Source organism: Arachis ipaensis, chromosome B7, assembly GCF_059453495.1.
Source record: "Arachis ipaensis isolate K30076 ecotype BB chromosome B7, ASM5945349v1, whole genome shotgun sequence".
Taxonomy (NCBI): Eukaryota; Viridiplantae; Streptophyta; class Magnoliopsida; order Fabales; family Fabaceae; genus Arachis; species Arachis ipaensis.
The window spans coordinates 9,163,844-9,187,458 of NC_142442.1; the positions used below are offsets into that span (position 1 = coordinate 9,163,844).

General features: G+C 35.1%; 1 protein-coding gene across 1 annotated transcript; it reads left to right on the forward strand.

Moving 5' to 3' along the window:
• Positions 1-620: 620 nt before the first annotated feature.
• Positions 621-2,133, forward strand: LOC107609548 (abscisic acid receptor PYL4). The gene has a single exon (XM_016311549.3). The coding sequence runs from the start codon at positions 857-859 to the stop codon at positions 1,529-1,531; it is 675 nt and encodes a 224-aa protein (XP_016167035.1). The 5' UTR covers positions 621-856; the 3' UTR covers positions 1,532-2,133.
• The last annotated feature ends 21,482 nt before the right edge of the window (positions 2,134-23,615 follow it).

A 23,615-nucleotide genomic window follows, 5' to 3' on the forward strand; every position in this document is an offset into this window, starting at 1 on the left:
TCACAAATATATTATCTATTTCCAAAGACGCCCTAGGAATGCATGCATGTTTTAGTTAAAAACAAAAGAAAAAAAAAATGAATGGATCAAGAAAAAATCAACGAGAAGAAAAAGTAAGGAGATATATAGATTATAGCGGCATGCAGAGAGAGAAGATAGGCTTTCTTCTCACATGAATTAATAATAATCAGCAAACAACTTAAGAAAAGAGATAAATAAACTATTATTATTTTCTTGCAAGTTAACAATAAAATAATAATTGATGGAGTGGCAAAGTTGCAGTTTGATGTAAATAAATAAATAAAGAAAAGGGAACATTGATAAAACCAAGTCTAAAGATAGCTGCTACTTGCAAGTTGAGGATCCACTTGCAAGCACCGCCATATTTCCTTTCATGTCCCTCGTTCAGTTCAATTCAATTCAATACCAATCATATTTCATAAAATTAAACACCAAATCAATTAAGCTAATCCAAGTTGGATTACGGAAAATATTATATTAACTATTAAATTATTAAATATTAACCACCAAACCCAAAGCAAAAGAAAGGGCAAGCTACTGGCTAGACTGTATTATAGCCGTCTCATTTTTTAATTTTAATTTCCCCTCTGACACAAATATATCAAAAGTTCAAAACCCTCACATTTATATATTTGCAATTGCTTATTCAACAACATAATCAATCAAAAATTGAAGTTAGAAGAGATATATATAAGACCCTTACCCAAAAGCAAAACTAGTATCTCTTAGGTTTGGTGGGGAGAGGAGAGAAAAAGAGAGAGAACAACATACCTTACAATATTTTAATATTATTATTATTAGAAATAATAATAATATATTATTTGTTATTTCAAGAATGCCTTCTCCTCTTCAACTCCACCGCTTCGATCCTTCCACCGACGCAGCAACTGCCACAGCAACAGCCATCGCCACCGGCGTCAACTTCCCCAAGGAGCATGCCTTCACGGCAACGGCAACAGCGTCTCCATCGCCGCCGTGCCTTCTCCCGGAGGCTCTAGCACGGCACCACGCGCACGGAGTTGGACCGCACCAGTGCTGCTCCTCCGTGATCCAGTCCATTGACGCTCCGGTATCCACCGTGTGGTCCGTCGTGCGCCGCTTCGACAACCCGCAGGGATACAAGAACTTCGTCAAGAGCTGCCACGTCGTCGCCTCGGGAAACGGCGGAGACGACGGAATCGGAGTCGGCGCGTTGCGCGAGGTGCGCGTGGTTTCCGGCTTGCCAGCTCAGTCAAGCACGGAACGGTTAGAGATCTTGGATGACGAGCGCCACGTCATCAGCTTCAGCGTCGTAGGCGGAGACCACCGTTTGAGGAACTACCGCTCCGTTACAACGCTTCACGGTGACGGTAACGGCGGAACGGTTGTGATTGAATCGTACGTCGTTGATGTACCGATCGGTAACACTAAAGAAGAGACTTGCGTGTTCGTTGATACGATCGTACGGTGCAACTTGCAGTCCCTCGCTCAGATCGCTGAGAACATGGCCAAAACAACCCCTCACAAATGAAGGAAAAAAAAAAAAGTAACCGTCATTCATTTTCTTTTCTTCTTTTATTTTATTTTGATATGCTGAGTTGGAATTTCGGAGAGGAAGAGCAGAAGGAGGGAAGGAATAAGTGTTACTCTTTTCTTCTCCAAAACTAAAACCTCGCGTTTTTCGGATTCGGATTCTGGTTCGGATTCGGGTCTTTGTTACTGCGATTGTATCATTGATGATGCATGTGCCTGGTGTTGGGAATTGGTTAAATCAGTAGGTTTTGGAGGACCGTTGGTCAGAAAGGAAAATGGTTGAATGTGATTATTCTATATATATATATATATATATGAGATGAGAAATGTTCATATATATGCCTCAGATTTTTTCCGTTCTACTGTTGATTCTGATCAAGAGGTGCTGCTGCTGTTGCTGCTGATGCTGCTTTTTTCACCAAATCGATGGTGGTTGAAATGATAGAGGATAGTTCAATTGTGGTATACTGGTACTAGTTTTTGTTTCTGTAAATTAAATTCCTCTTAATTTGTAGTGGATTATTTGATAATTCTATATCGATTGGGAGCTTGTTCCTTTTTAGTATTTCTTTAATTTTCACTGTTCTTTTATGAGACTAATTTCTGTTACTGCACTTATCAATATCAGTTTCAGTTAGTGAGATGGTTAGTTGAAATGGTTGGCCATGATAAATGCATCAATTGATGGGAAAATCTAATCTTCCAAATTATTCAAAATCTTTATTCTGCACCTGGCCCTCAATTTTGGAAAATTTTAAAAATCATAACCTTAGCAGCCTCCACATATTTGACCTCAAATTGAAAATCAAAATGCGGAGTCAATTTTTTTTAGTTGGTAATCACTTGTGGATTTTATCATTATTATTTAGGTACTTGTATAATACGAAATTAAGAAGTTTTTGTTAGGTTAGCATTATCGTCAATTAATAGTAGAAATTCACATTTGATTTATAGGAAAGTGGAATTTTTTTTTAAAAAACTTAAGTCTCGCAATTTCATTTAATCATTTCATATAAAAAGAAATTAGGAAGTTTAATATTTTGATACCAAGCTCTAGTAATATTACTTATATTAGTGTAGTAGTTACCAGTGTTAATATTTTCAGTGATTTTTTTTAACAGTGGTAATTGGTTGCTAAAGTCATTAAATAGTCTTTCTTTTTTTGTCGAGTGTTATATGAAATATGATAATATCGCTCCTTTTAATCAATGGGAGAATTTTATTGGTAGGAGTAGGATAGGATCGGGTAATATGCGAAGTTTATTTTAGAAGGTTTACTTCCTCCTTTCGATCTATGAGAAGATTTTATTGGATAGCATGATTTTTGGATTTTGGTGTTGTAGGATCTTTTTTTATATATAATAATAATAATCATAAAATATTACATAATTAATAAATATTATTATTTTTTATCAGTATTTAATCAATAATAATTTATATTTATATTTATAGATGTTTTGTATAAAAAAATATATAATTTATACTTATATTTATTAGAATTTTATTTATATTTATTAGAATTTTATCTATATAAATTAATACTGTTTATATTTATATTTTTTGAAATTTATATATATAAATTAATAAAATTTATTTATTAAAAATAATTTAATATTTATACTAACTAAATAATAACGAAAAATATTATCAAATTAATGTGTTTCACAATATGTGCCTTTAGTTGTTTTTAAAGATTTGGCTGTTGATTTCTGTTAGAGAGCTAATAAAGTGTTAAAGAGCCAATAAAGTATATGTACAATGGACTGTTTATTTGATTTAATATGAATTAAAATGAATTAAAAATGAATATTTACGATAAAATACTATTAATTTATCAAATAGAATATATTTATACTATTTAGAATAACTATCCGGATATAAAGAATAATAAACATCTGATATCCTACTGAATCAAACACAATACAAATTATTGTACACATTGTATATATATTTCATTAGCTTTCTATACTTCTTTTATAAATCAAACTTTGATTGGGTGTTCAAATTTATGTTAGCCATTATATTTGACAATAAATATTTTTGGAGAAAAAAGAAAGAAAAAAAACTGAAGAGAGTAGTCATGTGAAGAGAGTAGCGAAGATATATGCATGCATTAATGCATATAATGAGAGACGCAGAGGGCAGCCAACAATATGCAGCAGTAATATAAACGGCAAGAAAGTGTATTAATTACGTGACTTGCAAGTTTACTTTCTTTCTTCATCACTCCATCCATGAATTCCTTCATTTTCTTATGTTATCCATACACACTCAGTCGGTGCATGACCATGACGGTGCCTTCCTTAATTTTTTCCGGATGGAGAGAAATTCACGGACAATTATTTTTGTGCTAAGTTATTAATTAAAAATATTAAATAATTAAATAACAATTTAATTAAATTATTAAAATCTTCATCTGCTTGTTTTTATCAATTTCTCGATTTCTCCCTCTAAACATGTATGTGTATATTTCGGATCCTGATCATAAGAAAAAGCATATATGCCATTACAATTCCGCTAGTAAAAAAAATAAGTTTTACGATTAGGATTTGCTATCTGAAATTTTTAATCAATTATATTTCACTATAATTACAAAAGTTTTACATATATATTTAATAATTTAACGGTTAGTAGAAAAAATAAGTTTTACATAAATAAAAAATTAATTGTATATTAATATACTGATAAAAGTAATTAGTTTTAAAATTTATTATTTAAACATATGAATCTAATTTAATGATCAGATAATTGTTTTCAGTAACTCCATAAATTAAAAAACTCATATATTTCATTATATATTATTATTAGATCAATTATTAGTTTTTGTTTAAAAAGAAAAAGGGAAAATGTTACAAATACGAATAGAATAAGGTATTTTTGTTATTTAATATCGTGTGATTCGATACATGTGACATTGTGAGTTTGTGACTGAACCATCCAATTAATAAGGTAAAAAATTGAAGGCGAATATCATTGTTGTACATAAATGTTGAGTAATGAAAGGAAAAGAACATCAAATAAAGGAAACAATATATATAGAATTTATCTGTATGACAATGACTAGGGTGGTTGTGTATGCATACATTTTGATAACGACGTTATTATTATAGTACTCGTTTTTGTATGGTGGACGAATCAACCTCCTTAGTGCAACTTGCCTATGCTGAACTCAACTTGTTCAATAAAAAATATGGTCAAGTTGCCATTCTCTGTCTCCTCACTAATACTCTAATAATATTCTATCTCCCTCCCTCTATTTTAACAATAGCTATTATTATTTTTTTATATCATAATACAAATGGGATCCGAAGAGATTGATACGGATTGGCAAGTTGGGTTGTAAGTTGGTCAGAAAGGGCCTTCTCCTTTCATTAATTATTAATGTTTGTTTACCTTATATGTGTTTCCTTTTGTTTCTCTTATTCTCCTGTACAAGCAATTAGATAGCAAGTGTCCCGTGACTCATTTTTCCCACAAAAACACGTTTTCAAACTATATATGGTTTAAGCTTTTTCTCCTTTCTAAAAAATTATAACGTTTAGTGCTAATGCAAATAATAACACCACTTAATTATTGTAATTGTTTCTGTGTGGTAAATCTTAAAAAGAGGTATAGCTTGTCCATTTTAAGGTTAAACTCGTGTTCGTTTCGGTAAGACGGGTATACGTTGACTTTAAGAAAAATAGCGACGAAGAATATCTGTAAAAAATATTTTGGTGCTCAAATTAAAAAAGTGTGAGACAAAGTATATTATTATTCAAAGTGAATAATGTGCCTTTTTTTTTTTTTGTTCTATTCTTGTAGAGTGAATTAAGTTTCGTCTTGTTCTATAGTACATCGTGCGATTAACTTGTTTGACCTAATCCTCCTTTGATTCAGTGTATTGCGAAAGTTACATATAATTACCTCTTTTCTTCTTTCCATTCTAAAATAAGGATCTTTGCTTTATTTTATTTAGCATGTTGTCGATTTATAGGATTAACGGGTACGAGCTATAATGAACGGATCAGTAACATATAAAAATCGAAACTAAAATGTTCTATTACTTGAAAATGTGATATATTTTTAGATTTAAATATGATTAGTTACCTATAAACCCAAACTAAACCCACCTATAAATCGGAACTACAATAAAGGTGCATAATAAACCACATGAAATCTGAACAAATATAAATAAACACGTGATTGTGCTCTCATAACGGACTTATCCTGTGAAGTCAAATATCACTCAGGAACAGTTACCATAAAAGTAGGCCAATATCCTCAATATCTCCGAGAATATCAATAACCGTCTACAGCACAAACAACCATATAAATACACGAGACGAGGAAGGTACGCTATTCACTCTGAATAACATATATCTCGTCTTATACTCTTCCTAACTTGAGCGTTGGAGTGCCTTTGTAGGTGCCCACCACTGCTGTTCTTAAAGGAGCCGGCATATATCTCATCCAGTTAAAGGAGAATCAAGTTCGAACATTGAGTAGGACGAGTTATATCCAAGCATGGCAATTTTTCCCGACGGGGCGGATACCCACGGGGATTTACCCGTTGGGGGGAGGGGGATATATTTGGGGAGCTTTTTTCACCCGTGGAGGACGAGGACGGGGACCTGCGAAATAAAGGGGGTGGGGGCAGGGAACGAAGTCCCCCCTATGGAGACTCGTATAATACCCGTATATAGGAAATGTCAAAAATATTCCTATATATATATATACGTTATTGACAAACCCTATCTCTCCTAACCCTTCTTCAGTTCTTCTCGGCCGTCATTCCTTCTCTCAGACTCTCTGCCTTTCCTTCTCACTCTCATTCTCTCTGCCACCCTCTTCTGCTCTTACCGCAGTCTGCCAGACCGCCACCCTCATCTCCTCTTACAGCTTCTACCTCTCACACTTAATGTCCATCAAAAGGTAGAATCGACGTCGCGCGCCTGACAACGACCTACCCTGAAGAGAACCGTCGTTGCCAGAGGCAGAATCGTTACTTGAAGCGTCGTTGTCGTCGGCCTCGTGTCGCCGTCTTCTTCGAGAGAGAGCCAGAAGCGTCGCCGTCTTCGTCTTTGGCAAGGCAGTCATCTTCGTCGCATCGCCACCTCTGTCTTTGGTAAAGGTATTTCTTTATTTCCTCAAAATAAATTTTTTATTTTATTTTTCTTCTTTTTAGAATTGATTTATTTTCTCTAAACAAATACAGTTCTAATTTTTTTAATTTGCTTCTATTTTTTATGAAGGTTTAGGTGGTTTATAGAAAGATTTTGTGCTTTTTGATGGTTGATGTAGGTTTATATAATTGTATAAGGCACTATGCTAAACAGTTTTACTATTTTACTACCACTGCGTCGCTCACTGCTTCCTGCTCAAAGCTTCACCACCTGGTCCGCCTCTGCTCTACCGTTGCTCACTGATTTTAATATATGTTTTGATTTTTAATTGATGAAATTGCTACGGTTTGAATTATATTAATGTGAAATTGGATTTAGGTTTAGGGTTTGAATTCTGTTAATTGATAAATTTGGATTTAGAGATAGATTTTGTTGGTGTGAAATTGGATTTAGGGTTTGGGGTTTAAATTCTTACTGAAAAATTGAGACATTGGATTATAATGCTGAGTTTAGGGTTTGGACTATGTTAAATGTTAATTATCTTTTATTTTTTAATTTTTTTGTTTTTTAAATGTTTTTGAATATTTTTTAAAAATCCGCAGAGACTCCAATCCCTGGCGGATACAAGGTCCCCATTACCCTTTGCAGGGATAGGGCGGGGACGGAGATGGATTATGGATGGCGGGGGCCGGGGGTATGTCCCTGCCCCTATGAGGACCCATTGCCATCCTTGCCTATATGTTGAAGCCGGTTATCTACGCAGGAACATTTGGCGCCCACCGTGGAGTCGAAGATTTAAACTAACCCCACTTTCATCTCTCCTACCCTATTGTTGCCACTTTTTTGCAGGTCACAACCTATGGCGGATGATCCAAGAAACCCCCTTCCTCCCCCCACTCAAGCTGAGCTATTGACCATCAACGAATCCCTACGAGTGGAAAACTGAAGAATGGTCTACTTGTTACGTCAGAAGCAAAACAACTAAAGTAAGGGAGGGGAGCACAAGAACATTAAGAACAAAGATGATCAAGACGATCACTCGTCAGAAGCAAAGCCTATATTAATAACCTTCACAAAGTCAACAGTGAAGAGGACTAACTCATTTTCAAAAGACATTATGAACTTTCAAATGCCTAAAAACTTCACCTTACCAATGACACTGAAACCTTATGAAGGAATTGGCGATCCCAACATACATGTCACCACATTTTACACAATGATGTTCATGAACGGTGCATCCGATCCAATACTCTGTCGTACATTTCTTACCTTTTTAGATGACACTGCCTTGATTTGATTTTCTAATTTGCCTGCAGGTTCTATATCAAGTTTTGACAAGCTAGCCAATCTCTTCGTCAACAATTTTGCTGCATCAAAGATCTATGTGCATGGCTCAGACTACCTCAGCACCATAAATCAAGGAAAGCATGAAAGTATTAAAGACTACATGATGAGGTTTGCCAAGGCAACCATGGAGATAGCTAACCTCAACCCAGAGGTCCATCTACATGCATTAAAGAGCGGATTCTTCCTTGAAAAGTTCCAAGAGACTATAGTCGTAACAAAACCAAAGACATTAGCCGAGTTCTAAGAAAAGGCCATAAGCCAGATCGAAATAGAAGAGCTCCAACAAATTCGAAAGGCGGAAAAGCCTAACCCTAGCAAAAAAGAAGACAAACAAAACAAATACCAGAGCAATAGGACGGACCAAAAACTATTCAAGCTTACACCAAAATTCGACATATACACCCCTTTCAACATTAAAAGAGAATACATCATTAAAGACTTCTTGCACTCTAAATTAATCAAACCACCAAATAAGGTAGGGACATATCAGGACCAGCAATATGTGGACAGATCCAAGTATTGCACTTTTCATAAAAAATATGGACACACTATAGATGATTACGTTATAGCAAAAGACCTCCTTGAGAAGTTGGCTCGCCAAGGCCTGCTTAACAAATACATTGACAGCCAAGGACCGACGTAACACAGAATACCTCGGCCAACACTCCAAATCAAATGACAATTACAAAGACAAATGAAAGAAGGTAGACTAAAACCCTAACCAATCTCACAGAGTTATTAACTATATTTCTGGTGGTTTCGTAGGTGGAGGATGCAGCAACTCAGCTAGAAAGAGGTCCTAAAAGACCATGATGTTAGCCACCGGCTCTAAGCCGCTCTATACCACCAACATGAATGTCCTAGATGTTTCATTCAGTTCCTTAGATTACACAGCAATAGATAAAAACCATGACGACCCTGTAGTTATATCACTTCAAGTTGGCAAGCCCTTGGTGAAAAAAGTCCTTATGGACTTAGGAGCAGCGTCGATGTACTATTTTATTCCACATACCAAAATTGAAGCTAAGTGACAAAGCTTTACAACCATCTACAGGGAAATTGATAGGTTTTTCAGGTGAGCGCGTTCCAATCCGAGGTTATATATGGTTACAAACAACACTAAGCCATTATCTTGATTGTAAGACCCTATACATTCAATACTTGTTTGTGGACTGTAAAAGCCCATATAACATCATTCTAGACAGACTTTCTTTAAATACTTTTTGTGCTATTGTTTCTACTATACACCTGTGTGTCAAGTTTTCATCGCAAAATAATAAATTTATCACCATTCACATTGATAAGAGAGAAGCCAGACAATGCTATAATGCAAGCCTCAAGCCGAATCCCTTAAGACAAGCTAACCAACAGTACGTCCAAGTAGTCTATAACTTAGAGAGTCTACCTGCTTTAGCAGACCTAGACCCTCAGACAAATCAGCAAGACCAACCTATGCCTACAGACACCTTAACAAAAATAAAATTGGCAACCAATGAAGACAAGCATACCTACATCAGAGATGCTTTACAAGAATAGGAGAAGGAACAACTTATCACACCACTACAACAAAATATCGACCTATTTGCTGGACCCTAACAGACATGCTAGGCATTGAAATGTCATCTGCCACAGACTTGCAATCAACCCCACAATCCGACCTATAGTCCAGAAGAAACGCCACCTCAGTACAGATAAAAGGAAAGCATCCTTAGAAGAAACCTAGAAACTACTAAACGCTGGATTTATAAAGCAACTCCAATTCACAACCTGATTAGCAAACATAGTCATGGTCAAAAAGCATAACGGTAAGTAGAGGATATGCATAGACTACACTGATCTCAACAAGACATGCCAAAGGACGCATATCCTCTACCTTGTATTGAAAAATTAGTTGATAGTTCATCTGGTTTTCAATGTTTAAGTTTTATGGATGCTTATTTCGGCTATAACCAAAATACTTATGTATTCAGCTGATTAGGATAAGACAACCTTTATTACTGACCATGGTAACTTTGTTATAAAGTTATGCCATTTAGAATGAAAAATGCAGGTGCAACTTACCAAAGGCTAATGGATAGAATTTTTGCTAACCAAATCGGACGAAATAAAGAGGTATATGTAGACGATATGGTAGCAAAAACCACATCCAGAAGCAATCACACAAATGATCTCGAAGAGATATTCCAACAATTGAAACTATACAACATGAATCTGAACCTAGAAAAATGTGCTTTCGGAGTACACGGCAAAAAAATTTTAGGTTTCATGTTAACTTGTCGAGGAATAGAAGCAAATCTAGAAAAATACTAAGCTATACTGGAAATGAGGAGCCCTAAATCCATCAAAGAAGTCCAACAACTCACCGGCCGTTAGCAGCACTGTCGCGTTTCTTACCTCAGATTGCATACCATTCACACAATTTTTTCAAAAGATTAAGAAAGCAAAAGTAATTCATCTGGTCGGAAGAATGCGAGCAGGCATTCACCGATCTAAAAGCCATATTATCCTCATCACCAATACTTCAGAAACCAGAATATGGTATACCACTCTACTTATATTTATCAGCCACTAATCATGCTATTGGCTCTATTTTGGTAATAGAAATAGGTAAGCAGCAATAACCAGTATACTTCGCCAGCAAATCTCTTCAGAATGCTGAATTGAGATACTCAAAGCTAGAGAAACTAGCATTGTCTCTTGTTATGACAACAAGACGTTTGAGGCACTATTTTCAAAGGCATACTATCATAGTACGGACAGAATACCCTCTTAGACAAATGTTAATACTCCCTGAACTTGCTGGAAGGTTAATTAAATGGTCTATAGAATTCTCAGAATATGACATCCAATACCAAGCACGGGGAGAAATTAAGTCACAGGCAATAGCCGACTTCATAGCAAAACTCACACCCGATGAGATTTCTTCATGTAACGAATATGTGGACAAAGCTTCAAACATGCAAGGTTTTGGAGCTGGCATATTACTCGAAAATAGCAAAGGAATGGCTATAGAACAATATCTGCAATTCAATTTTCATGCTAGTAATAACCAAGCAGAATATAAAGCACTCATAGCTAGCCTGAAATTAGCTCATACCCCTGGAATAACACACCTCCATGTCAAGTGCGACTCCCTACTAGTCGTGCAACAAGTAACAGGTAACTTTTAGGTAAAATACATACTACTAGAAAAATACAATTCTATTATTAACAATCTTATCTCTTGTTTCTTGAAATTTGAAATCACTCATATACCTCAGAAACAAAATTGCCGAGCTGATATTTTATCAAAACTTGCAATCACCAGACATCTAGCCCATCAAACGCGTTTATCACAACTAACACTAGATGAACCCAATGTTACATTAACAAATGTTTTGAGTATTTCACAGGAAGAATACTGGAAAATACCATTTATACAATATTTACAAAATAGGAATAATACATGAGAATATCCAAAACAAAAGACAATTCAAAAGGAGATCCAACTTCTTTACCATTGTGGGAGCTGAGTTATACAAACGAGGTTTCACAATACCTCTATTAAAATGCCTACAAAAAAGATGCCAACCTTGCCATGGACAAAGTCCACAAAGGCTTATGTGGCACGCACATAGGAGGAAGAAGCTTGGCATCCAAAATACTAAGAGTAGGATACTATTGGCCTACACTACAACAAGATTGCATGAATAAAGTCAAATATTGCGACCATTGCCAACGTCACGCACCCATCATTCACAATCCAGCCGAGCAATTATATGCATTAGAGGTAAGCTGGCCCTTCAGTAAGTGGGAGCTAGATATCCTCAGCCCTTTTCCACAAGCACCAGGTCGGGTTAAATTCTTAATTGTTGCTATAAATTACTTCACAAAATGGATAGAAGCTATACCTTTGACAAAAATCAATTCTAAAAAAATGATATCTTTTGTTTGAAAAAACATCATATGTAGATTTGGCATACCTCATTCCATTATAACTGATAATAACAGACAATTTATGGACCAAAAATTCACAAATATTTTACAAAATTTTAGAATCACTCATCAATTTGCATCTGTAGAACACCCTCAAACTAATGGTCTAGCTGAGGCTGCTAATAAAGTCATATTGCAGGTATTTAGGAAAAAATTGGACGATTCTAAAGGATAATAGGCCGAGCTCATTCCAGAAATTCTGTGGAACTATAACACATTAGAACAATCATCAACTAAAGAGACTCTTTTCAGACTAGTATATAGTTGTGATGCCATGATATCAGTTGAAGTATCACATCAATCTAGCCGAACATAAAGTATCACCGACGACGTAAACACCGAGCTAAGAGTAACTGAACTCGACTTAGTAGAAGAAAACCATGACAAAGCATTAATCCAACAACACGTAACTCAACTTGTTATAGCTCGAAATTATAATAAAAGAATCAAACTGAGGTTATTACATGAAGGAGACATTGTCCTAAGGAAAACAAAAGAAGCACACAAACCACTGAGACATGGAAAACTAAGTGTCAGTTGGGAAGGCCCTTTCTGAGTATCGAAAGTCCTAGAACGAGGAGCAAGCTTCCTTAGCAGGCAATGACCTTTCAAGTACTTGGAATATCTCGTCTCTAAAACTTTATTATTGTTAAGTCTGTACATTGGGACAAGGAGCTGTACTCTTTTTTCTACTGCCAGATTTTATCTCTAAGTGGGATTTTGCTAGAGAAGTTTTAACGAGGTACACCCTCCGCACTTGCCAACTCTGTAAGATCCTCAACCAATGACATACTATCCTATACCTCATTGTTTACACTACTTACTGTCCTTGGCTTAACCGAACTATACGTTATTACTTTTTCATACATTACAGCACAATCAAACACAGTACTTGCCATTTTCACACGTACTATCCTTATTTTTTTCTCAAAATCAACCCAACTCCATACCAATTTATACAAACATACAACTATGATATTTAAATTATATCAAATGAAACATGGTGTTGCAAAATATTTTCAACATCAACCAAACAAACTACATGCATACACATCAAAAGCAACGTAATACCTATTGCAAATTCAAATATTAAACTCTGTTAACACTAAAATACCATCAAAACATAAGTATTGTCTAATCCAAAATGCCAAGTTTAACCGAGATGTATCCTGCTCATCAGTTCATTAACACCTACTACTATCTAATTAGTTACAAACTTTTTCAAAATATAACACAAGTTCATTTAAAGGTGCATTGACATTCTCATCTTCTTCTTCCTACTCAGATTCATCATCAACCAAATCCCCATTAGCCACAATCTTACATGGGTCCATACCAGAAAAATCAACACCAGGAGCAAAGAGTTTAGCTTGCTAAAACGCTCTTTCAAACCCACTTGTGAACATCTCCAGCCCATGATGATCCCTATTACTCTCCACGTTCTTTTTCTCTATACCCAGCTCCACAATCCTGGCTTCCAAATTAGCTTTATCCTTATCCAACTTATTTTCTTTCTCTTCAACATGAGCCAGTTTTTCGCTCAACCCTTTCCTCTCTTCTTTTTTCAACTTCAATTGCTCAAGCGTTTCTTGCAACTATTTTTTATTCTCAGTATTTTTTGAGATAGCTTTTCATACATATTCTTCTCATAAGAATATTTGACATGAGCTATCTCTTGAGTTCGAGTTATGCACACAAGACGCTATAAAACACGCAACCAATTTGCATCAACAAAAATAGATCAAAACAGCCTTTCAAATTACCTGTAAATATTGCGCCACCCTAGCACCTCCAACACTCTCAATCAACTTCACATCTGTCGGACACTGACAGTCATCAGACATAAGCAAGAAAGGGAGATGCTCACTCCAAAGCAAAGTAAGATCGTCATTCCCCTAATAGCCATGTATTTTTTTTATTTTTGGTAAACTTCTCCACTTCAGCCAGGTCAACATGCCTCTCAGTCACTTTTGAACCAGTCAAATCCACCACACTACCTTTTTCAATCCCAGCCTCTATTTTCTTTTTCTTCACCCTTTTCTGTGGAGATGGCTAATTTACCTTGGCCCCACCTTCCGCCTTCACATTATTGGTCGATCCCTATTTTTTCACATGTTTCGCTTTGAAGAAGGTGCACAAACTGCTTGTTGTGACCTTCGGAGCCATTTCACATGCACACCACAAAGTAACAACCATAATAAATTACACTTACACAGCTATTCAATACAAAAACTTTCATTACCTATATACTCAGCAACGCCATTCCTATTTGCTTCCCACTTGAGCAACTCGGACACAGACAACAGTCTAGATGACGATATATTGTTCACTAAAAACTTCCCCCGCCATTTCATGCTTGTACTCCATCATCTCCATACCTAATATTTGTCGAGACCGAGGACACTAATACAATGGGAACCTTTCCAACAAATACTCATCCAAATACATGAAAACTCATCCTCAGCAGATCTCACCTTTGCATACATAACTTTTAAACCTTTAAAAGATGATTTGTATAAATTAAATATACCTCGACTCAGCACACTAGCCAAGTTTATCCACACTCTCCTCTTACCACCTGTGGCCTGAAACAAGGCAAAAAAAAATGCCTTTAATGAAGGTTCCAACTCCAAATACTCCATCAGAACCTGAAAAACTCTAACAAATGCTGCTTTGGATGTAATTGTGAAGGCACACCTCATTTGATTCAAAATACCAAACTCAAATTTAATAACCAGAAACTTCATTCCCAACTCCACAAACACACACGAATACATATAAAAAAACTCATATCCTTTTTTTCTATGGCAAACCCTATCTAACGAACTACAGGGAACAAACTCCAACTTCACACTACTACCTTCTCTAACCAACCCAGCAATACCCAATCATGACATGCTATGTTCATCACAAAACCACGAAACATAACTCTTAATAACAGCGTCAACCCATGAATAGGGATCATTTTTATTTGGAATAAATTCTTCATCTATCATCCTTTCTTTTTCATCTTTTTCCTTCCCTTCCACTGTTTTCTTTTTTTCCCTCTTCGTCTTCCCACTTTTTATATCCCTTTTCTTTCTACCCATTTACTTTCAAACAACAGCACAACAATTGACTAAACCACACAAGTAAAAGAAAAAAAATAAGTATCAAGGCACAATGCTACTAATCTTTTCTACTCATCCTTCGTTTCTTCTCTTTGAAAACTGTATTACATCCCGAGACGACAAAGAAAGAGAAAAAATATTAATTTTATTATCTCACAAACACAACCATTCACTCCAATAAAGTAAACGAATGCTCCTGATGAAGAGACTTTTCAGCCTTTGTTTCAGGTCACAGGTGGTAAGAGGGGAGTGTGGATAAACTTGGCTAGTGTGCCGAGTCGAGGTATATTTAATTTGTACAAATCATCTTTTAAAGGTTTAAAAATTATGTATGCAAAAGTGAGATCTGCTGAGGATGAGTTTTCATGGTGGTAAACTTTTTGGTTGTTGATGGCAATATCGAAGATGACTAAGGGTCTTTTATTTTTTGAGTTGTTTAATATTAGTGTGTACTTTGAATTGTTTTGCTACTAAACTGCTGCTCCACTCTTGATGTGTTGAGTGCTTTTATTTAAAAAAAATATATATTAAGTTATTAATGAGTATTACATATAGTTTTATGTTTATAAGAGATTATTATTTACTTATTTTATTAGAAATTCTTATTTTCAACTTTTCAAGCTGAGTGAAGACTCAGCACTCTGGAGGCACTATGATTATAAAATGATTCACATGAGCATGTAAGTGGAAACCATCTCCCACTCCCATTAAATGGGGAAAATTAAAATAAATGTTTTTAAAAAAATAAAAGATTTTCCTCAGCCAAGTAAACTAAATTGAGGAGAATTGCGAATCTCCAGCAATCACTCTTTAGGGTTAAACTCATGATAGTATTTTGAATTGGATGCATAAACTATATAGGGACATTCTATTATACAAATTAAAATTGTATAGAAAGAATATATTTTTTTATAGTTATTTTTTATTATTTTATATTTTTATTGTTATTTAAATTATAGATTTTAATTTTTTTAGTCTCTCTTTCATCCCTTAAAAAGAAAGATCCTTAAACTTACATTTTTACCATATAATTCACCAACTATAAATATAACTCTAAACAGTTAAACTAATTAATTGGTCCGTGTTTCATTTTCAATCCGTTGTCTACATCAATCTTTAACGAATCAATTAAATTCCTTGTTAATGATACATATCAATATTTAATGCACGTGTTGGAAGGAATAATAATTTTTAACTTAAACCATTAACATAGTAATTCTAAGATTTTAAGACATCTTATAAGACATAAGATAGCGTTTGGTGAAGAGAAAGAGACGGAAATACTGAGACTGAAAGACAGAGATTAAGAGATAGAAATTGAAATAAATTTCAGTATTTTATTTGGTGTAAAGTGGGAGACAGAAATTGAAAGAAAAATGAAATTCTAATTTAATTTGTACAAAGGATAAAATTGGAATTAATTAATTGAAATGAAGGTATTTTAGATATAAAATGTTATTAAAGTTTCAGTCTCCATCTCTAAAAATTTTAGTCCCATGTATCCTCATTTTTTGGAGATACTGAAATATTAAAATTTTAAAGACAGAGACAAAAATTTTAGTACCAATTTCTAAACCAACAAACATGATATTAAGTCTCAATCTCCTAATCTCTGTCTCAATACCTCAAAACAAACACTAAGTGTTCTATATACAGTTATACACCCACAAAAGGTAACAACTTACAACTAACACAATACCGGAAAAAAAAAGGTTACAACTAACATACCAAATTCTACATTAGATTTTTCAATGTATTGCTTTATTTAAAGTGATAGTTATTTCGAAAAAAAGCCAATAAGGCCAAAATCACATGATTTTCCTCCAATAATTTTCATAAAGTCATGATCGTTATTTTCATTGCATAGAAGCATTAATAGGTGATATGTGTTTTTTTTTGGGATAAAGTATATTTTTTGTCGTTAATATTTTTAATTTTGTGCTAACATTTTACATAAAATTGACATTTAGAGATAATTTTGACACAAATAAAAAATATTAGAAATTAAATTGAATTAAATTATACGTTATATATATATTTTTTAAAAAATCACTATTATTAAAGATAAAAACGTACTTTACCCTTTTTTTTTTTTTCAAATGGATTGACAATTCTCAATCCTAAACATCAGAATCCAATATATTAAAAGACATTATATTTTGCCACTCAACTAAAACTTCAGCTGGAAATAGATTCCTATGAAATCATCTATATATTTTAGCATTTTTTTTTTGTCATACACACTCGCACACTATATATTTTAGCATTTATAAGAAACAAGTGCATATATGAATGTATCCACCCCCAACTGCCCATTCCATAACTGGGCTTGAGGTCCATTATTTTTACAATAGATTCAGCAGCATAAGCTATTTATAAAAATGATATTTATCCCTAAAAGTAGGCTCAACATGGCTGACATGCCGCCCCACTAAGTGTTAACTGTGTCTAAAATTATACCCAAAACAAAACTATGTCTAAAATACTTTCGAATTTTGTCCACAATCTCATTTTTTGAATTCAGCCCAAACATCTTTTTTCTATTTTCTTATATTTGCCTAGACTGTTAAAATGGAATAAACCACTCGAGTCAATTCGTTTTATTCGATTAAACTAACGGATTTTTATTTCTAAAATTAAGTCTATTAAAATTTTGAGCTAAATAAATTGAGTTCGATTAACTCAAAAAAAGGATTAAGTCGTGATGAATTTAGAAAACTCTAAATTAATATCAGTGATGACTAAACATTATTAATATAATTATTTACAAAATTATTAATTTGATCTTAATTCATACTTGTTTAATTAATAATTTTGTTGGTGTAAATTTTGTTATTGGGCCGAAAAATTAGCAAGCCCAAGATGTTGGAAGTAAATCAGCCTTGGTTATAAAAATTGTTAAATGATGTGGCTGAAGCAATTTTTGATCATTGGGTCAGATTGATTTAAGCAAGCCCAAAATTAAAATTAACATTCAGCATTGATACAAAATTCCCTTGATCATTATGGCTGAATTGATTGTTATGATATTTGGGCCAGAATTCAATTATCACTATGAGCCCAAATTATTTTGCTTGCTTGGTCCGAAACCAATTGAGAGAGAAAGCAAATGTTTTTGCTTCATGCTTCCAACGGATTCCATTTCTGTCATGTGATGGATTTTAAAATTTTCTTTACTTGAGTTAATTACCTTGGAAACATGAAAGAGAAAATGTCAAAGTGATTTGATGGAAATTAAGTGTAGCTTACACGCTACTACACAAAGCATGGAGAGTTGCACCTAATTAATTTATTTGTGATAACACTCATAGCTTTGCCTTTTTTCTCTTTCTTCTCTCTCTACTCTCTCTTCTTCTCTTTCGGTCACCTCATAGAGAAAGAATGGAAGCTAATCCTAGCCACCGAAAAGAAGGAGAAGTAAGCTACAAGACCATCGCAATGATGGCAAGAAAAAGAAAACAAAAAGTATGTTGTAGTTGAGGTTTTCATCACTTATGGTAAGATTTGGTGAAGAGATCTCAGCTTCTCCATACCAAAAATAGATGAAGAAGATTTTGGTCAGTAGAGAAAGATCCTTGGAAAGATGGCTTGTCTCTGAGTTTGCTCAACCACCACAGGAGGTAGCTACAGTGGCTACGTGATGGAGGAGGCAGAAGTTAGAGCAGATGAAGCTGTCATCGTCATAACTCATCAAGGACTAGGAATCCGTCTTGGAGAGCAAGGCAAGATGGAGGGCTCGGATTGATGAAGATTGATAACCAAGGAAGGACTAGAGGTAATTGCATGTTGGATTTTGCATTTGGTTATCTCTTCTCTCTCACTGGCCGAACCGGTTTTGCATGAAGAAGAAGAAGTTTAGCTTGGTTTGTTTGGTTTCAACCGTGGAGGCTTCCCCGTATAAATAAGGGAGAACAGCCAAGGCTTGAGGCAAGGAGTGAGAGTGCAAAGCACAGAGTTCTCATAGCTACCTAAGCTAACAGAAGTTCTTCTCCTTCAATGTTCTTTATTTTGTAATTTTTCTGTTTAATTTTGTCTGTCTTGAATCTCATGAAAAAAGGCAAATAGTGAGGTTTGTAAGAAAAAGCCATAGAATGGAAAAAGGCAGAGAGTGCAAAATTAAAAAGAAAAAGCCATATATATCCTTAGAGGTCCTTTATACATCTGTGTTGTGTTTCATGATTCTGTGAGAATCCCCTTGCAAGTTGGGTTAGCACTTTGCAGTTGAAAGCTTGGCTGTGACCAAGTCAAATTAAGGATTGGGGTTCAGATTCTGGACTTGTCCCGGATAGGAAAGGTTATTCCTAGGGAGAATTGGTGTTTGTAATCAAGAATGATTATAGTGAAATTCCATCATTGTTGTGATAGAGACTGGATGTAGGCTGCCTTGCACTTTGTAGCTGAACCATGATATATCTTGGTGTAATTTTCTCTCTCTTCTACTCCATTTCTGTTTCTGCTGCTCAGGAGATAAAACTGAAAAATATCTCGTGCCGAGTGACGAGACAAAAAGAAAATATCTCGTGGCTGGGTACGAGACAAAATCAAAAAAGTCTCCAGAAGTTGTTTCAAAGACCAGCAAGTATTATTAAGTGAAAAGGGGGCTAAGATTCAACCCCCCTTATCTTAGCCACTGAAAACCATCAATTGGTATAAGAGCTTGGTCTCAAAGAGATCAAGCTTTGCAGCTTGGAGAAAAGATCCAGATGGCAGAAAACAGTGGCTCAACTCTGGTGTCCTACAATCTGACAGAAGGACAGTCAAGCAACAGACCTCCTCTTTTCAATGGGAAAAACTACACCTATTGGAAGGAGAGAATAAAGATCTTTGTGCAAGTAGTGGATTACAGACTCTGAAAAATTATCTTGGAGGGTCCTCAGTTTCCAACCACTACAAGTGCTGAAGGAGTGATCTCACTCAAACCAGAAGCCAGCTGGACCGAAGAAGACAGAAAGAAGGTGGAGCTCAATGCCAAAGCTATCAACTTGCTCAACTGTGCTATCAGCTTTGAGGAGTACCGATGGGTATCACGATGCACAACGGTAAAGAAAATCTGGGACAAACTTCAAATCACTCATGAAGGAACCACCATAGTAAAGAAGACAAGGATAGATATGTTGAACAGAGAATATGAAATGTTCTCAATGAAGGAAGGAGAACCAATAGATGAAATGTTTGAAAGATTCAACATCATCATTGTTGACTTAGATGCTATGGGAATTACGTATCCTGATTCTGTGCTAATGAGGAGAGTTCTAAGATGTCTTACTAAAGATTGGGAAACAAAAGCTTTAATCATATATGAGAGTAGTGGTCTAGATTCCATGACATATGATGACTTGAGAGGAAACCTACTTGCTTTTGAAAACACTTATTTGAAAAAAGATTCAAAAAAGAAAGGAATTGCTTTTACATCTGTTACTAACCCCCTGGATGATGAATCCAGTGATAATTCCTCTGAAAATGAATGTGTGTTGTTTGCAAAAAAATTCAGGAAAATGGTGAAACTCAAGGAGAGAAGCAAGGGAAGCAGCTCTAGGAAACAAAGGAAAGATGTCAGCAAGGTGACATGTTACAACTGCAAAGAAACTGGGCACTTCAAGTCAGATTGCCCTAAGTTGAAGAAAGAAGAGAAGCCAAAGAAGAGAAAGAAGAAAGGGCTGATGGCTTCTTGGGAGGACTTGGAAAATGATTCTAAAGATGATGAAGAATCCAAAACCAAGTCTCAACAATGTCTTATGGCAGACCACGTTGAACAGGTAGTTATTCACAACCCTGACACTGAATCTCTTCATCTTATGATAGACTACCTTTCTGAAAAAATTAGATACTTCTTGCTGGATAATCAAGATCTTGAACAACAAATCACCATTCTTAAAGCAGAAAATGGTTTTCTCAAAGAAAAACTAAGGGAAGCCAAAACTGATGTTGATCTTGTTGAAGAAAACAAGCAGTTGAAAGCCCAACTTAGGAGCTATGAAAGTGATCATTCTGTTGTTGCATATGTAAATTGTTTTAAGGAAAATGAAGAGTTGCTTAAAGAGGTCAAAAGGCTAAAAGAAGACTTAGCCAAGTTCACTCAAAGTTCTGAAAATCTGAATCAAATCTTGACTAGTCAAAAATCTCTTTATGATAGAGCTGGTTTGGGCTTCTATAAACCTGTTGAGAAACCTTATTTTGAAAATATTGCCTCATCTTCTAATGACACAAGGTTTCAAAACCCAACACGCTTTAACAAAATAGCAACTCCAAGGTTTTGTAGACTATGTAACCGAAATAGACACTTTCCCATTCAATGCTTTTTTGGTGAGAGGATGATTGGTGATAAAGTTTACAAAGTTGTTTTTTATTATAATGGATTAGGACACAAGAGATGGTTTAACATGAAAGGATCCAAGAAGATTTGGATACCTAAGGTCACTTGAGCTTGTTTTGTAGGTATGCCTAGCATCCAAAAGAAAGGACAACATGTGGTACATGGACAGCGGATGCTCTAGGCATATGACCGGAAAGACAACCTTCTTCATAAAGATTGATGAGTATGATTGAGGATTTGTCACTTTCGATGATGATGGTAAAGGAAAGATAGTGGCTATTGGAAAAGTTGGTAAAAGCTTTTCATCTTGTATAAATGATGTTCTTCTTGTAAATGGTTTGAAACATAATTTACTTAGTGTAAGCCAGTTGTGTGATTTAGGATATGAAGTTATTTTTAGAAAGTTTATGTGCTTAGTTGTGTGTGAAAAACTGGGGATATTTTGTTTGAGGCTAAAAGGTGCAATAATGTGTATGGATTGACTCTTGAAGACTTGAAAGAACAAAATGTAACATGTTTCACTTCTCTTGAATCTAAAAAATGGCTATGGCATAGAAAGTTGGGTCATGCTAGCATGTACCAAATTTCTAAGCTAGTCAAGAAAAATTTGGTTAGAGAAATTCCAAATATCAAATTTGATAAGGATCTTGCTTGTGATGCTTGCCAATTAGGCAAACAAGTAAAATCTTCTTTTAAACCAAAAGATGGAATCTCAACCAAAAGGCCATTAGAGATGTTACACATTGATCTTTTTGGTCCAACAAGAACTCAAAGTTTATGAGGTAAACACTATGGTCTAGTGGTGGTAGATGACTACTCTAGATTTGGTTGGGTACTTTTTTCTTGCTCATAAAAATGATGCTTTTCATGCTTTCTCAACCTTTTGCAAAAGAATTCAAAATGAAAAGGATTTAAAAGTTGCCCATTTGAGAAGTGATCACGGAAAAGAATTTGAAAACCAAGACTTCAAAAAATTCTGTGATGATTTTGGAATTGCTCATAACTTTTCATCTCCTAGAACCCCTCAACAAAATGGGGTGGTTGAGAAAAGGAATAGAAGCCTTCAAGAGATGACTAGGGCCATGTTATGTGAGAATGAGATTCCAAAATTTCTATGGGCAGAAGCTGTAAATACATCTTGTTATATTTTGAATAGGACCATTATTAGAAAAAGGTTGAAGAAAACTCCGTATGAGCTATGGAAAGGAACTCCTCCAAATATTAAGTATTTCCATGTTTTTGGATGCAAATGCTTTGTACTCAATAATAAAGAAAACCTTGGTAAATTTGATCAAAAATCCTATGAAGGGATGTTTGTTGGATACTCCACCACTAGCAAGGCCTATAGAATTTACCTCAAGGAACATAGGACCATAGAGGAATTCATACATGTCTCTTTTTGTGATTCTAATTCAATTCCCAGTGCTGTGATTGAAGATGATACATATTGTGAAGATATTGTCAACAAGGAAACCAGTGAAGAAAATCCCAAGTCTGCTCAAAATGAAGAATCTGTCAGTCTAGTTTTGTCTCATCAGAATGGAGGAGATATTTCCATTTTGTCTCCTGAGCCAGCAAGAGAAACTGGAACAGAACAAACCACAGAAGCTCATCAAAGCTCAACACCACTCCGAAAGCCTAGAGAATGGAAATCCATGAGGGGTTATCCTCATGACTTTATCATTAGTGATCCCTCACAAGGTATAACAACAAGATCCTCATCCAAAAGGCAAACCGAACCAAGCAATTTTGCCCTCTTGTCACAAATGAAGCCCAACAATGTAAAGCAAGCTCTTGAAGATCCATCATGGGTCAAAGCCATGGAAGAAGAACTTGCTCAATTCGACAAGAATGAGGTTTGGACACTAGTACCCTATCCGGATGGTAAGAAGGTTACGGGTACTAAGTGGGTTTTCAAAAATAAATTAGGTGAGGATGGAAAAGTTGTTCGTAACAAGGCTAGATTAGTGGCCCAAGGTTACGATCAAGAAGAGGGTATAAATTTTGATGAGTCTTTTGCTCCGGTAGCTAGAATGGAAGCAATTAGGTTGCTTTTTGCCTATGCTGCCCATAAGGATTTTAAAATATTTCAAATGGATGTAAAATGTGTTTTTCTTAATGGCTTTATTGATAGAGAAGTGTTTGTGGAACAACCCCCCGGTTTTGAAGATAAAGAATTTTCAAACCATGTTTTTAAACTCTCTAAGGCTCTTTATGGCCTTAGACAAGCTC

What these genes read in the sequence shown, in the direction of transcription:
- LOC107609548 (XM_016311549.3), top strand. Translation starts at nt 857, where the DNA reads ATGCCTTCTCCTCTTCAACTCCACCGCTTCGATCCTTCCACCGACGCA.